The sequence below is a fragment of the Sorex fumeus genome, unplaced genomic scaffold (genome assembly GCF_029834395.1).
Source record: "Sorex fumeus unplaced genomic scaffold, SorFum_2.1 ptg000072l, whole genome shotgun sequence".
NCBI classification, from domain to species: Eukaryota; Metazoa; Chordata; class Mammalia; order Eulipotyphla; family Soricidae; genus Sorex; species Sorex fumeus.
Genome location: NW_026606129.1, coordinates 52802851 through 52816679, shown reverse-complemented (window position 1 = coordinate 52816679; position 13829 = coordinate 52802851). Strand labels below are relative to the sequence as shown.

The following is a 13829-nucleotide window of genomic DNA, read 5'->3' as shown; positions in this document are numbered from 1 at the left end:
CCGCCTCCCTCCACCATACTCTCCTGTGTCTGAGCCTGAGAGGGACCACTTACCCGAAAGATGTCCCCGTAGCAGCTGAGGCCGTCGCCGCCATAGCCGGGGGGACATTTGCAGACTCTCTGGCCGCCCCCTACTGCCCGGCAGGTGGCCTGGCGGGGACATGAGCTGCAGTCAGCACCTTGGTGGTCCGTGAGGCAGCACCTGCACCCTACTGGTCTCTGTCTTCACCCGCCCTCCCCGCATGCAGTTAGGTCACCCCCGGGGATGCCTGGCCCTGCCCCCCCAAATCTCTGGGCACTTCCAGGAGAGGGAGAATCTGGGCCTTCAGGAGGGGCTGAACTGAGAGCAGGAGGAGCTCAGGGTGACAGAGGAGCAGGGACGGGGCCCATGGGACTGGGGGCTGGATTTGCAGAGGAATCACACCTCTAGCCTATGGACCAGGGTGACCTGGTGGGATTTGGGATTTGGAAAGATCCCAGTGAGACCCAATACAGACACCCAGAGTGCAGATGCTGTCCCCGCCCCTCCAGACCCTGCCCAGTCCCCTGGTCCCTCACCAAGTCGTGGCAGCCACCGTTGCCGGCACGGCAGGGGTCGATGGGGCTACACGTGTAGCCGTCCCCCGCAAAGCCCAGCTTGCAGGTGCACCGGCTCTGCAGGAGGGAGCAGGCGCTCAGTTCATCCCGCACCCACCCAGATGTCCCATCAAGGTGGATCCGCCTGCACTGGGCAGGGGCCGTAACCTTGGTCCTGACCTCGACGCAGACAGCGGTGGCCTCCTGATCAGTATAGTCTGAGGCTCATTAGACCTGACATGCTTCCCATAGGAGGCTCTGGGCCTGAGATCCTGCTCCTGGAGTCCGGGAATTAATTTTCCCCTCTCCACACCCCTCCCTATGTACTCACTTACAACCCACACCCCCTGTTTTTGTTGTTGTTGTTGTTGTTGTTTTGTTTTTCTCCTGCTGCTGTTGTCCTGTCCAAGGGTTTTCAGACCTGGATTTTTTTCAGACCTGGATTCCCAGAAGTCTAAAGACCATGGTGCTAGGGGTGCAGGCATGCCCACCGGGCCAGCATGCAGATGCGTATTCAGTACCCAGGGCTGGCACCTGTGCTGAGTACAGTGATCCGGCAACTCAGCTTTTCGCCATCCCTGGGGCAGTGAGCAATTTCTGCTGCAGGCAGCCAGGGGTGTGTGCACGTGCGCGTCCCCTCGCGCGCACACGCGCACATACACTCAGGCAAAGTACGTGTGATTCCCGGGGAGCACCACAACCAGGATGTGGGAAGGCACCTCGATAAAGGGTACAGCCCCCAGGGATGGTGGAACGGAGCAGCAGGGAAGGCTCTTGCTTTGTGCACAAGCTACAGGACCCAATCTCTGACCCCACATATGGTCCCTGAGCCCTGTCAGGAGGGATCCCTGAGCACCACTGGGTGTGAACCTGAAAGCAAAATAAATAAAGAGGGGCCTGAGTGATACTACAGCAGAGAGGCATTTGACTTGCATGTGGCTGACCCGGGTTCGATCTTCGGCCTCCCATATGGTCCCCTGAGCACCTCCAGGAGTAATTCCTGAGTGCAGAGCCAGGAGTAACCCCTGAGCATCGCCAGATGTGACCCACAAAAGCCAAAGGAAAAAATAAAATAACTAAAGAGTGCAGCCCCCAGCAAGTGTGCGCAATCCTTGGCCAGCACAACAGCAGCACAGAAAAAAAAAAAAAAAGAATAAAAGAAGGGCAGGGGTGAGGAGCGGGGAATAAGGAAAAAATTTAAATTTGGTGATTTTTCTCTTCTGGGTTGGGAGTCTGTGGCTGCCTTGCTCACCATCAAATGCCTGAGCCAAGCACGGGCCAGGCACGCACGGGTGACTCCCAGCTCAAGCGACTCGGCGTCACAGAACCACAGACTTCCTGTGTGTCATGACTCCCAAGCCCAGGCTGAGACTCTGCTCCTGGGAGGGAGGCCTGGCTGCTCCCCTGCTCCGGCCGCTCCCCCGCCCCAGCCACTCACCTGCCCTGGTCCCACGTAGCTGCAGAGAGCGTCGGCGTGGCAGCCTCCCCGTGCGTCCAGCTCACACTCATCGATGGCGACACAGACGCGGCCGTCCCCCGTCCAACCTTTGTGGCAGGTGCAATTGTGGGTGCCGGGGGCTCCCGGAACACACTCCGCCTGTGAGAGCCACCAGCACAGGACTTAAGGCTTCGGGGCCGTGGGCAACGGGCCAGGACGTGCCACTCCCCCCCGCCCCCCAACCCGGGCTGAGGACACAGGGTGGGGCACTAGACTGACATTCTCGGAGCAGCCACCGCGGTCTGGGAGGGAGCAGGGGTTGTGGGGTGTGCAGGAGAAGCCATCGCCCTCAAAACCATCCAGACAGAGGCACCTGGAGGGGGCGGGAGGAGGGGTCTCAGGTGAGTCCCAGGGAGTCTGTGAGTCTGGCGTCTGGGGCATGCAGGCGGGGTGCTCACCTGTCCACGCCCTCCTGGCTGACACAGCGGGCCTGCGGGTGGCAGCTCTGGGCCTGCTCTGAGGACCCGCAGCTCCGTGTGGACTCATTGCAGAAGAGGCCGCTGAAGCCTGGGGCGCATGTGCCGTGCTGGCACACCCCCCCACTGCCGGGACGGTTGTCGCAGAGACCGTGGACACAACCGCAGTCTGCAGGGACACAGAGTCAGGGCTAGGAGCTTGGGGGCAGCTGGAGCAGAGTTGGGGCACTGGGACTGGGGCCCCTGGGACTCAGTTTGCCTTCAGAGTCCCAAAAGGCAAGAGGACATCTCAGGGGGGCACTCTGCTCCAAGTCACCCCTTCTGGCTTGGCCCCTGCTCCCCCACCCAGGAAGTTCTGAGCACCTCCTTCCACTGCGTCTGTGAGACCTGCTATCTCTGGGGCTGGCCCCGGTGAAGGAGATGCCCTCAATTCTCCTTCGGTTCCTCTGGCCGCCCCCTTCCCTGCGAGCCCATTTCCCGCTCACCATCCTGGCACTGCTCGCCGTGCTTGTTCGGGCTGGCGCAGATGTGGCAGGCCAGGCCCTTGAAGTCGGGGAAGCAGAGGCAGGCTCCGTTGCCTTGCACTCCGTCACTGCACTGGGGTGGACAGTGGCAGCGTCAGCCACGGAAAGGGGTACCCGCTTCCCTGCCCTGCTCACTTGGAGCTTCTGCCCCCTAGAAGAGACTTTTCTAGACCACTGAGGTCTCCAAAGGCTGAGCCTCCTGGCAGGTCACTGGCCCCAGAGCTGGCCGTGGCTGTCATTCATTCCACCTGGCCAACTCCAGCTGCTGCCAAGGCCAGGGTGCTGAAGTGACAGTGCCACAGGGGCAAAAACAGACACGGCCCAGGGGAGGGCTCTAGGGGCCGGGGCACAGGACTCCGGTTTAATCCCCAGAACCACCTGGTCGCCTGAGCACCACCAGGGCCAACTCCAGAGTTAGGTGTGGCCCAAAGACAATTAACAGGGGCCAGAGCAATAGAACAGCAGGGAGGACGCTTGCCTTGCACGCAGCCAACCCAGACTCAGTTCCCAGCACCCCATATGGTCCCCTGAGCCCCCCTAGGAGTGATTCCTGAGTGCAGAGCCAGGAGTCAGCCCTGAGCACTGCCAGATGTGACCCAATAACCAAAACCAAAAAAATAAATAAAACAACAAACAGAACAGAAAGGAAGCTATTAACTAGCATCCTCTATGAAAATCAATGCAAAAAATGTATTAACTCAATTATTCATAATGAAAATAATGGGGCTGTGGTTGGGGCAGTAGCCCAGCCTTCCCCCTGTCCCCTCCCCGCGGGCCGGCAGGGACTCACATTGCCTTTGCCGTAGCAGGGGTTGGAGAAGCCCCCAGGACACTGCGCACAGTCTGGCCCGAAGAACCCTTTGCAGCAGCCGGGTTTCTGCAAGAGAAAGAGAAATGGGGACTGAGACCCAGCAGGACCAACTCCCTAGCCTAGAGTCGGGAATGGGGGAGGTTGGTGCTCTCTTCCTTGCTGGGGCACAAAGCAGTTCCCAGCTGGGATCCTGGAGAAGTGAATCTTGGTCCCAGGTAAATCCCGGCCTTATCCGGATGGTCAGGTCCCACCCCCACTCACCCTATGTCAGGGGTCCCCAAATTCACAGCATAATCAGCCCCCCCGACACACAGTCAGGACCCCCACACAGTCAGGACCCCACAGCACAGTCAGGACCCCTCCACGTAGTCAGGACTCCACAGTCAGGACCCCACACACAGTCAGGACCCCACAGCACAGTCAGGACCCCTCACAGTCAGGACGCCAACACAGTCAGGACCCCACACACATTCAGGACCCCCATAGCACAGTCAGGACCCCCCACACTCAGGATCCCACACAGTCAGGACTCCACACAGTCAGGACCTCACACACAGTCAGGACCCCACACACAGTCGGACCCCCACACAGTCAGAACCCCATACAGTTCAGGACCCCCCACACAGTCAGAACCCTCGTAGTCAGGACCCCCACAGAGTTAGGACTCCCCACACACAGTCAGGACTCCACACACAGTCAGGACCCTCCACAGTCAGGACCCCACACACACAGTCAGGATCCTCGTAGTCAGGACCCCCACACAGTTAGGACCCCACACACAGTCAGAACTCCACACACAGTCAGGACCCCACTGCCCACCCTCACCAGTACAGTCTGGTTGCAGTGGCGGGCACAGCCCTTCTTCAGGACATTGAGTCCCATGGGGTCGTAGACGTACACGCACTCCTTGGGAATGAGGTCCTGAGGGTACAGAGCTGGTGAGTTTGCAGGAATGGAGCTGAGCCTCCCACCCAACAGCTGGTCAAGGGGCCACACCCCCTACCCCCTCCAGTAGATCCCTCCTGGGTGGGCTGAGGGGTTCTGTCCTCCCACCCACCATGACCTATGTTCGCCCGGCTGCCACCCACTGGCCCTCATGATGAGGACATGCTCACCAGTGCCACACTGTTGGGTGGGCACGTGCTGGTGTTCAGTGCTTGGCAGTCCACACAGGAGCCCTGGCAGGAAGGGGACAGTGCTCAGAGACCGCTGCGGCCCCGTGGGGATCAGCAGGGTAGGAGGAAAGGTGGGACTTTATTATTTAAAAAAAAAATTTTTTTTTACAGACTTACAAACTTTCCTGCTTACATTTCAGTTATACAATGATCAAGTACCCATTCCTCCACCAGTGCCCATTTTCCACCATCAATGATCCCAGAATCCCCCTTACCACCCCCACCTCATACCCCCCTCCCGCCCCCTCGACCTCTGTGGCAGGGCATTCCCTTTTGCTCTCTCTCTCCTTTTGGGTGTTGTGGTTTGCAACAGAGGTATTGAGTGGCCATCATGTTCAGTGTATAATCTACTTTCAGCTTGCATCTCCCATCCTGAGCAGGCCCTTCAAGCACCCTTTACTTGGTGGTCCCTTCTCTATCTGAGCTGGAAAAGTGGGACTTTAAAGGGCTCCACAGGCCAAAGGGGCGTCTCTTGCCTGGCAGGTGCCAGTGGCCCTCCAGGTCCAACCCTGAGATCACCAAGCTTGCGCAGGGCCAGCATCCACTCTGAGCCATGGCCAGCACCCTCCCCCCTCACTAGAGAAGGAGAACAAGGGCTTCTCCCCAAAGCTGCCCCGTACCCAGGGGCTCCAGGCTCTCACGGGTGCTCACCTCCACGATCTGGTGCCGCTCCTCGTCACAGTGCTTGGGCAGGATGGGCAGGATGGTGGGGGGCAGCAGCACGCCGTCCAGCATGTGAATCACGCCATTGGCGGCCAGCATGTCCATCTTCTGCAGTGGGACTCCCTCCGGCCCCAGCAGGATGCGCCCCTGCGGCGAGGCCAGTGAGCCACCATCCGGCTGCGCCTCTGCAGCCCAGGGCCCCCGGGGAGGCCGTGCAGGGGGCTGTCCCTGTCCTCTGTGGAGGAGCTGCTGGCCCCTCCCAGCTCACCCACATGCTCCGGCCTCCTCCCCGGAGCCCTGCAAGGTGCTCCAGCCCGGCTCCCCGACTGTGAGCCCTGCACCCCGAGGCAGCCCCACTCTCTGCTCTAACCTCCTCAGAGACGTTCACTGCCAGGACCTGGTTGGCCATGGTGAGGATCCGGCCCTTGGCGATGATCTTGTCCACAGTCAGCTGGGGTGGAGGAGAGGGCGGCCTCAGTGGGCCCCGCTCCCCTTCCGGCTTCCCCTTCCTAGGGCTCTGTTTCTCTCTGCTCTCAGTCCAGAGCGGGGGAGAGAGGGAAAGGAGCCCTTGGGAAGAAAGACACCTGCAGACCACCCCCAACGCACGCCACCCCCTCGCCCCCTGGAAGCCCAGCTGCAGGGCCTGGAAGAGACAACCACACACCTGGCCATGGTTGTAGATGTGGAACCTCACCAGCTCCTGCAGCTTGGACAGACCCTGGCCAGGGAGAGAGGGTTGGCTGCTGGAGGCCCAGGGTGGGAAGCCCCGGGACCCCCAGCCACAGCCCCTCCTCCCCTGTGGGAGGGCTTACTGAAGTGAAGAGGTAGATGAGGCGGCCGTCACGCAGGCTGTCCACGGCCTCGTTGCTGGGCACAAAGACCGTGAAGGGCCCGGGCCCGTCCAGGATGGAGGGCAGCCCGCAGTTCTGTGGGGCAAGAGCAGCTCAGACTGCGCCAGGGCCGGCCCCACCTCCTAGCCCTGCTTCCTGCTGCTGCACCAGACTCGGGGCAGGGGGATGCAGAGGACCTGCTAGGCAGACCCTCTGGACGATGGGGGTCCTAGGAGAAGGCTGGGCCAGGCCGTGCTGCCCAGGCCTGGGTCCCTGGGAGGGAGGCAGAGCCCCACTGTGATGAGCCGCAAAGCTAAGGCCTGGCCCCCAACGCACCTCCAGGATGGTCTCAAACCGGCTGAAGGCCTCCGTGGACGCGAGGATCTGGCCGATGGTTCTCTGTTGGGAGAGAGGAAAATGGGGGCCCCAGAACTGCCCTCACCTCCCCCCTCACTGAGGTCCCCTGTGGGCCTGGGGTGGGGAGAGGGGGCATGCTGACTCACCCTGGGGTCCTGCAGGAGTGTGGGCGGAGGCTGCCACCGCAGAGGGGTGACCAGGTGGAAGACGCCATTGGCGGCGGGGTGGTTGGCGTTCTGGACGGTGAAGGTCTGCTGTGGCTGGTCGCTGTACATGTACGTGTGCTTCTGCTGCGGGGGGCACTCACACTCACTGCTCGCCCGCCCTGCCCGCCCTGCCCCCTACAGGCTACCCCCTTACCAGGAAGCGGTTGAAGGTCACGGTGATCTGCTGCCCCGACAGCGTCCACCACCTGCGTGTGTGCTGAGTCCCCAAGTCCTCCAGCAGGTGCTGTCCTGCGATCACGTGCTGCCGGCAGAGCTGCTGTGCCAAGGTGGCCTGCAGGCACAGGGACCCGGGGCACTGGTCACCAACATCATCCTCGGCCAGCTCACCGAATCGGTGAAGAGGACAAGGCCGATCCCTGGTGGTGGTGACCCAGGGCTCTCTCGGGACCTGAAGCCCAGCAGGGAGAGGAGGGGAGAGCCGGGGCCGTGGCGGGGGGAGGGGTGTCTCACATTCATACTCCTGGAGGGGTCATAGGCGGACGGCACGAGGACGGTGAAGGGGCCCGATGTGGTGAGGAGCTCCCGACAGCCCTGGTCTGGCGGGGGGCAGTGGAGGGGGGGCGTCAGACACTCAGACCTTAGCCCAAGGTTTGGGGGAGTTTAGACTGGGCACTGGGTCTAGGGTCCTGGAGGGCTCCCTCCTGACTTCCTCCCGCACTGCCCAGCCTACTCCTGCCCCTCCCTCCTGGCAGCAGTGGGGTGCCAGTGTGGGTCACGGCGGGGGCACACACCCAGCATGGTGAAGGCGAGCCTCAGACGCAGGAACACCACGCCGATCTGGCCGGTCTTCTGCACCTCGTGGAGCAGGTGTCCGTAGCAGGCTCGCCCGTCCCCCACCTCCCCCTCCTTGCACACGCAGCTGAGGGTACAGGGCAGGAGTGAGTTCGTCCCGCACCCATCCATCCCGTAGGCCCCCCACCCCCAGCAGAGGATATGCGGGAGGCGGGGGGGGCGGTGCGGGGTGCACTCCGCCTCTGCCCAGCCCCCCTACCTGCTCCCTCCCAGGCCCCACCCCAAGGCCCCTGTGCCCACCTGGTCTTCCCATCAGGGGTCACCTGGCAGGTGGCTGAGCGGTCGCAGGTGTGGGGGGAGCAGGAGGCGAAGCAGCCGGCAGAGGCGTTCCGGGCCACGCTGAGCAGGCCGGGCCTACAGGCGCAGGAGGCCTGGCCCGGCGGGCAGAGGGCATGTCACCTGGGCAGCCTGGCCCGGCCCAGAGCTCTGTCACCCCGGGGTGCACGCCCTCTCCCCTGGCCAGTTCCGAGGGGCCACGGGTGGCTAACCTTGCCCGGCTTCTGGTACAGGCACAGGGTGGAGTCACTGGGGCAGCCTCCGTAGTTGACGGTGCACGGGTCGTGGGGCAGACACACCCTCCCATCGCCGTGGTAGTTCTCAGGGCAGTGACACTGCGCCTGCCCCTGCGGGTTCACCTGGCACTTGGCCAGAGGGGAGCAGGGCGACGGCCAGCAGGGGTCAAGGGCTGTCAGGACAGAGAGGAGACAGGACTCCAGGGCCCGAAGCTGGGAGCCCCTTTTTCTCCACCACTCCCACCGGGTGGCCCCAAATTGGTGTGAGCAGGCTCCTCTGGGCCTGGGGAGAGCCTCTTTCCTCTCTCTTTCCTTGTATTTTTGGTTACTTTTGGGGACCGGTCGGGCCACACCTGCCCTGTGCTTGGGGACCTTGTGATGAAAGCCAGGCTTTCTGCACAGCGAAGCTTGTGCTCCAGCCCAGCCCTCTCTCCATAACCCCATTTTTCTCACACCCCCGCCCTGGAACGGACCCCTCACCTCGGCATTCCGACCCCGCCCGGGCGTGACCAGGCAGACAGCTGCAGGTGGGCGACTCGGCAGAACACTCTGAGTTCTGGGGACAATGCAGGGCCTGGCACACAGGCAACTCTGAGGGGACAAGAGAGACCTGTCTGGGAGGAAGCACCGTCCCCCACAGAGGGAAGATGCCCCCCTGTGCTGGGTGGTCCTGGCCAGGCCTCCCCCCTCTTCCCATCGGCCAGCTTAGAAGCAATCAGCGCCGCCTCTGACTCTGGCCCCAGAGACCCCCTCACCTTGGTCACAGCGGGGGCCGGTGTAGCCGGCGAAGCAGCGGCAGGAGCCGTCCCCCAGTGGCCCGTGGCTGCACAGTCCATGCACGCAGCTGCACTCTGGGGGACACCAGGGACAGATGAGACACCTCTCACCCCCAGACATAGGGCCCTGCCCACTGAACTTCCAAGCTCGGCCCGGAAGCCCAGCCCACGAGAGTAGAGCTGATCTGCGGGTGTGAGAACCCAGGTTCTGGCCCAAAATGGGGTTTGGTGAAGTCTCCCCAACAGCATAATCAGATTCTGGGGGTCCCTTAGGTGGGGGTGTAAGGCTGAGGGGCTGGTGGGGCTGGTGGAGGCTGACTGCAGGCCTGGATCCCCGTGGCCCCCCACCCTGGTTGCTGGCCCGCCCCATGCCTTGTCAGCGCTCACCTGACTGGCAGTCAGGCCCGAAGCGGTTGGGGTCCCGGCACTGTTGGCAGGCTGTTCCCCCGAAGTTCTCCTGGCAGGGGGTGTACCGCGTGAGCGTTGCCCCGCGCAGCACCCTACACCCACCCACGTGGCCCTTACCTGGCACACGCAGGTCCCATTTCTGTCTAGCCCGTCCAGGCAGGTCCCGTGACCGCTGCAGGGGTTCTTGGCACCCCCAGGACACTCTGTGAAACCCCCCATAACTTAGCTCTGCCACAAAAGCACTCAGTCACCCCTGACCCCAGAAGCTCTGGGGATCCCCAGGCTCAGCCTCTTCCCCAAAGCAGCCACCAGAAAGAACTTCATGAACAACCCATTAGAGGAAACAGGCGGTGCTAAAGGGGACTTAGGGGGGATGCAAGGAACATGACTGAGACCCCTCTACCATAGCCCTGGAACCCCCATACCCTCATACTATAGCTCCAGGACCCCATACCGTAGCACTGGGACCCCCAGTAGCCGGGGCAGCAGGCCTTCTGTACCACGTCCTTCCAGCACTCAATGCTGCAGCCGCTCATGGCCACCAGTGCGTCCCCCAGCTGCACTTCGTAACTGTGGGCAGAGGACAGGCAGGGCGCTGGGCAGGGTCCCCAGCCTCCTGCTCCCAGTCAAGGGCCTGCACGAGGCCTGACCTAGGGGCTCCCCGACCACCGCAGCCCTCTACCTTCTTGCCAAGGGGCTGGCAGGTGAGAGAAGGTCCTCAACCCCCAGGCCTGTAGGTTATGTCCCAGCCGCCCCCGAACCCTCCAGGAAGGGCAGCAGGGGGCTTGGGGGTCTCACCGACAATCCTGGGAGATCTTCATCGGAAACTGCCGAATCCAGCCAAGGGGACATACCCGCTTCTTGATGGCAGGACATGCAGTGCAAGGTGTGTGGGTGACAAACTTGGTCTTTACGTCACAGCGTTTGGAGTGCACCTGTGGTGTGGGGCTTCGAGTCAGGCCTGTACCTCCCAGTTCCCCGCAACGGGGCTCCGAGTCAGGCTTGAACCAGTTCCACCACACAAGGCTCTTAGGCCTGCACCTCCCAGTTCCTCCCCACAGAACTCCAAGTCAGGCCTGCACCTGGCCCTGTCCTCACGGACCCTCTCAGGCATCAGCTCTTCAGTGGACATGTGGGGCCCCATCACCAGCTTGTTACTATCAATGTGTGCCAAGTCCTTGACCAGGGTCTCAAAAGCATGCCCTGCAGCCTTAGTCTATACCTTTGATGCCACGAGAATACACCATTTTGTTTCAGCCCATTTCAGACGAGGAGCCTGAGCCCCAGAAAGCTGCCACCAGGGACCAGAACCTGGCAAGTGTCTTCACTCTGGCTTCTACTTAAAAATAAAGAAGAGAGGCCAGAGGGAGGACAGTGGACAGGGAGCTTGCCCTGGCACCTCATATAAACCCCTGAGCACTGCTAGGAGTGATCCCTGAGCTGAGTGTAGCCCCCAAAACAACAGCCAAATAATAAAAATAAAGAAAAGAGGAGGGCTGCGGTCGGGGGGGGGGGGGGGGATGCAACAGGCAGAGTGTGGGCTTCGCATGCATGAGACTCTGAGTCTGACCCCTGACCCCTCGTTCCTCACTCCCGCACCACAGGGTCACTGCGGGGGGAGTGGGGAAGGGACCAAGGACATCCTGTTGCTGGAGGCCTGAGTGCTGATGCCCACAAGTTCCCCAAGCCCAGCATCAGGCATTTGTGGGGCCCCTCAAGGATGAAAGTTCCTGGTCCTGCTTCCAAGTGGGAGGAGCAAAGACTGATGGGAGAGAGATTTGAGGGGCTGGAAAAGCTTAAGATGTTTGTGTCTGAAAACTGCTGAGCACAATGTGGTCGAGAGAGAGAGAGAGAGAGAGGGAGAGAGAGAGAGAGAGAGAGGGAGCCAGCAACATCTCTTTCCAAGGACGGACTGCAGCTGTGTACCCCTCAAAGCCAGAGGAAAGGAGAAGAGTGCCCAGGCTGGGCTTCAGCTGAGCACGGGAGCCCGGGGCCACTGTGCTGTGATTTGCTCTTTTCCGCTCATGACTTTTTGCGGTCTGCAAAGAGGGAAGTTGCTTTGCGCGGCCTCAGCTTCATGCTGCGCGGCGTTGGGTGTTGCGGTCGCCCGATCTGCCCTCCGGTTCCATCTTTGCTGAGCCAGGGAACCTCTAGGAAGTTGGGAAATTTGCGGCGGGAGCACTGCTGGCTCAGGCCAAAAGGCATCCTGGGCAGTGAGCTCCCCTGAGTGCCACCTGGTCAATCGGGTACAGTGGCCACCTGGGGCCCTAGGGCCAGTTGTCGAAGGAAAGACCCCCTGACACACCTGGGACACTTCTGGGATGAGGGACTCGGGGTAGAGACAGCACAATCCAGATGCTCGCTCGCTTGGCAGAGTAGGGTTTGCTGGTGGCAGCTGACTGTGTGTCCAGCTCGGGGGGAGGCTACTGTGTTAGTAAGTGCTTTTTTGAAAGGCAGGCCCCAAATTCCCCTTCCCTCTGGAACTGCATGGAGGCAGGCCTGATCCCTCTGCCTGCAGCTGAAACCTGACTGAGTGCTGAATCTGAGTCCCTCCTTCCCAGGCTCCTGGGAACCCCTGAGCGTGACAGTGCAGCCCCTCCTGCTCCCCTCCCTGCCTGAGTTTGGCACAGCTGCTGGAGAAGTGGAAGGATGAGGTGGTAAGCCATGAGAGACGGAGGAAGAATCTCCCAAAGCACAGCCTGGGCTCCAGGTGGAGGGAGGCCCCCCAAACCCGAACTCCTCTGGGAGGGAGGGTCCCCCCAACCTCAGCCTCCCGTTTCCTCCTGCTTTAGGTTAGAGCAGGGGCCGAGGGGGGGGGGCAATGCCCCCCCACCCAGCACATGCCTAGCACATGCGGAGACTTTGGGAAAGGGCTGTTGAAAGGCTAAGAGCCACCTCCAGGAAGCCTTCCTGGTCTGTGAGGCCTGTGGCTGTCCCTCATTAGCTGTGTGGCCCACGGGTCGGTCCCCTCCTTTGGAGTCTGTTCGCTAATAGATATTGAGGTGCAGGGAAGGTGAGAGGCCGAGGGGCTGAGGGAGTGTGGTGGGGGCTGCCAGCATGTCCATAGGCCAGGAGCCTGGAACCCTTCCCTGACCAGCACAGACTGAGGTGGTCAGAGCTTTCAGTCGCAGACAAGGGGAAAATAGCAGCCTAAAGCCCCTCACGGACCCTCGAATATGAGGAGGTGGCGAGGCCTGTGAAATTCTTTTGTGTTATCCGTACGGGGTAACAGAGGCAGGGAAGCGCTGGCACCCACCATGAGGCTTAGCTTTGCAGTCTAAGACCTGCCTCCACCCACCCCAGGTGGGTCTCATGGCAGGAAGCCCTGGCCCACTCCTGCTCACGCAGAGTGGGAGAGAGCAGGAGGGTGCCAGGACCCTGGGCCCCGTCTTGGTCTGTCAGAAAGAGGAATTCGAAGTTGGTCCTTTCTGTAATCAGGCAGGAATGGGGGCAGCCACAGGCCTGAGGGGAGGCAGCCTCCTGACAGGTGAATCTAGCTCCACAATTCTGGGAAAGAGGGGACAGGACCTGCAGCCCTCCACAGATGCCCCTGGGGACCCTGTCTGTCCCCGCCCCCATGTGGCCTGGCGGTACTCAGGCCTGACCGCCTTTTCCTCCCTGAGCCCGGGTTCCCTTAGGGAGAATCACAAGAGCCAGGGCCCAGGGACTTGGGGGACTCAAGGGCCAGTGCCCGGCTATGCCCAGGGCTACCACTGTCTCCAGATACCCAGTGACACACGTGTCACAGACACACGTATACACACAGGCTTCCTGTGAATATGTGTCCAGCACCAAGACAATCACAGCCCTACTGGCCCCGGAGGGCCAGGTTCCCACCAGGGCAGGGAGGGGAGGAGAATGGGCTCTGTGCCCCTCACCCTCGGGCTGGAACAGCCCAGGCAGCTGTCCACACTGTGGGGCTGGTCATCAGCAGATCGAGGGCACAGCGACACAGCCCTGCCACTCTAGGTAGCCAAGACAGGCCAGGGCCTGTGGGGATGAGCGGGAAGCACCCCGGTCCTACTCATACAAGGCCAGGCAGGCCAGCTGCCCTCAGGTCCCCACACCTGAGCCCAATCTGTGCACGCACTGGGCCTGGGCGCCACATCCCCCTAATCTGGCCACACTCACCTTCTGGCTTCTGACAAAGCTGGGGCCTGCCAGGCAGAAGGCCAGGACGCAGAGCAAGAGGCCCCGACGGCCTGCCATGGCTGGTGGCTGGCAGGCGCAGTGTCCGGGCAGTCGGGGCTGGTTTGGGGAACCAG

At 61.7% G+C, this 13829-nt stretch overlaps 1 protein-coding gene across 2 annotated transcripts in view; it reads right to left on the bottom strand.

The window, feature by feature from the left end:
* STAB1 (stabilin 1) overlaps window positions 1-13829 on the bottom strand; it is a 25232-nt gene extending 11403 nt beyond the window's left edge. Inside the window, exons 1-27 of one of the 2 annotated variants that reach the window (XM_056129232.1) lie at window positions 13696-13829; window positions 10363-10499; window positions 10019-10134; window positions 9682-9767; window positions 9544-9613; window positions 9136-9231; window positions 8861-8971; window positions 8357-8553; window positions 8109-8239; window positions 7808-7935; window positions 7527-7612; window positions 7210-7347; window positions 6996-7139; window positions 6829-6891; window positions 6475-6588; window positions 6327-6380; window positions 6033-6113; window positions 5651-5809; window positions 4940-5002; window positions 4650-4745; window positions 3804-3890; window positions 2975-3086; window positions 2472-2658; window positions 2293-2386; window positions 2014-2172; window positions 558-653; window positions 54-149 (exon numbers count right to left, since the gene is read on the bottom strand). In XM_056129232.1, coding sequence (XP_055985207.1) covers window positions 54-149; window positions 558-653; window positions 2014-2172; window positions 2293-2386; window positions 2472-2658; window positions 2975-3086; window positions 3804-3890; window positions 4650-4745; window positions 4940-5002; window positions 5651-5809; window positions 6033-6113; window positions 6327-6380; window positions 6475-6588; window positions 6829-6891; window positions 6996-7139; window positions 7210-7347; window positions 7527-7612; window positions 7808-7935; window positions 8109-8239; window positions 8357-8553; window positions 8861-8971; window positions 9136-9231; window positions 9544-9613; window positions 9682-9767; window positions 10019-10134; window positions 10363-10499; window positions 13696-13773 — 2979 coding nt within the window. In that variant the 5' untranslated portion in view covers window positions 13774-13829. The remainder of the gene's footprint in view (window positions 1-53; window positions 150-557; window positions 654-2013; window positions 2173-2292; window positions 2387-2471; window positions 2659-2974; window positions 3087-3803; window positions 3891-4649; window positions 4746-4939; window positions 5003-5650; window positions 5810-6032; window positions 6114-6326; window positions 6381-6474; window positions 6589-6828; window positions 6892-6995; window positions 7140-7209; window positions 7348-7526; window positions 7613-7807; window positions 7936-8108; window positions 8240-8356; window positions 8554-8860; window positions 8972-9135; window positions 9232-9543; window positions 9614-9681; window positions 9768-10018; window positions 10135-10362; window positions 10500-13695) is intronic. The other variant, XM_056129233.1, reaches the window with a different exon arrangement.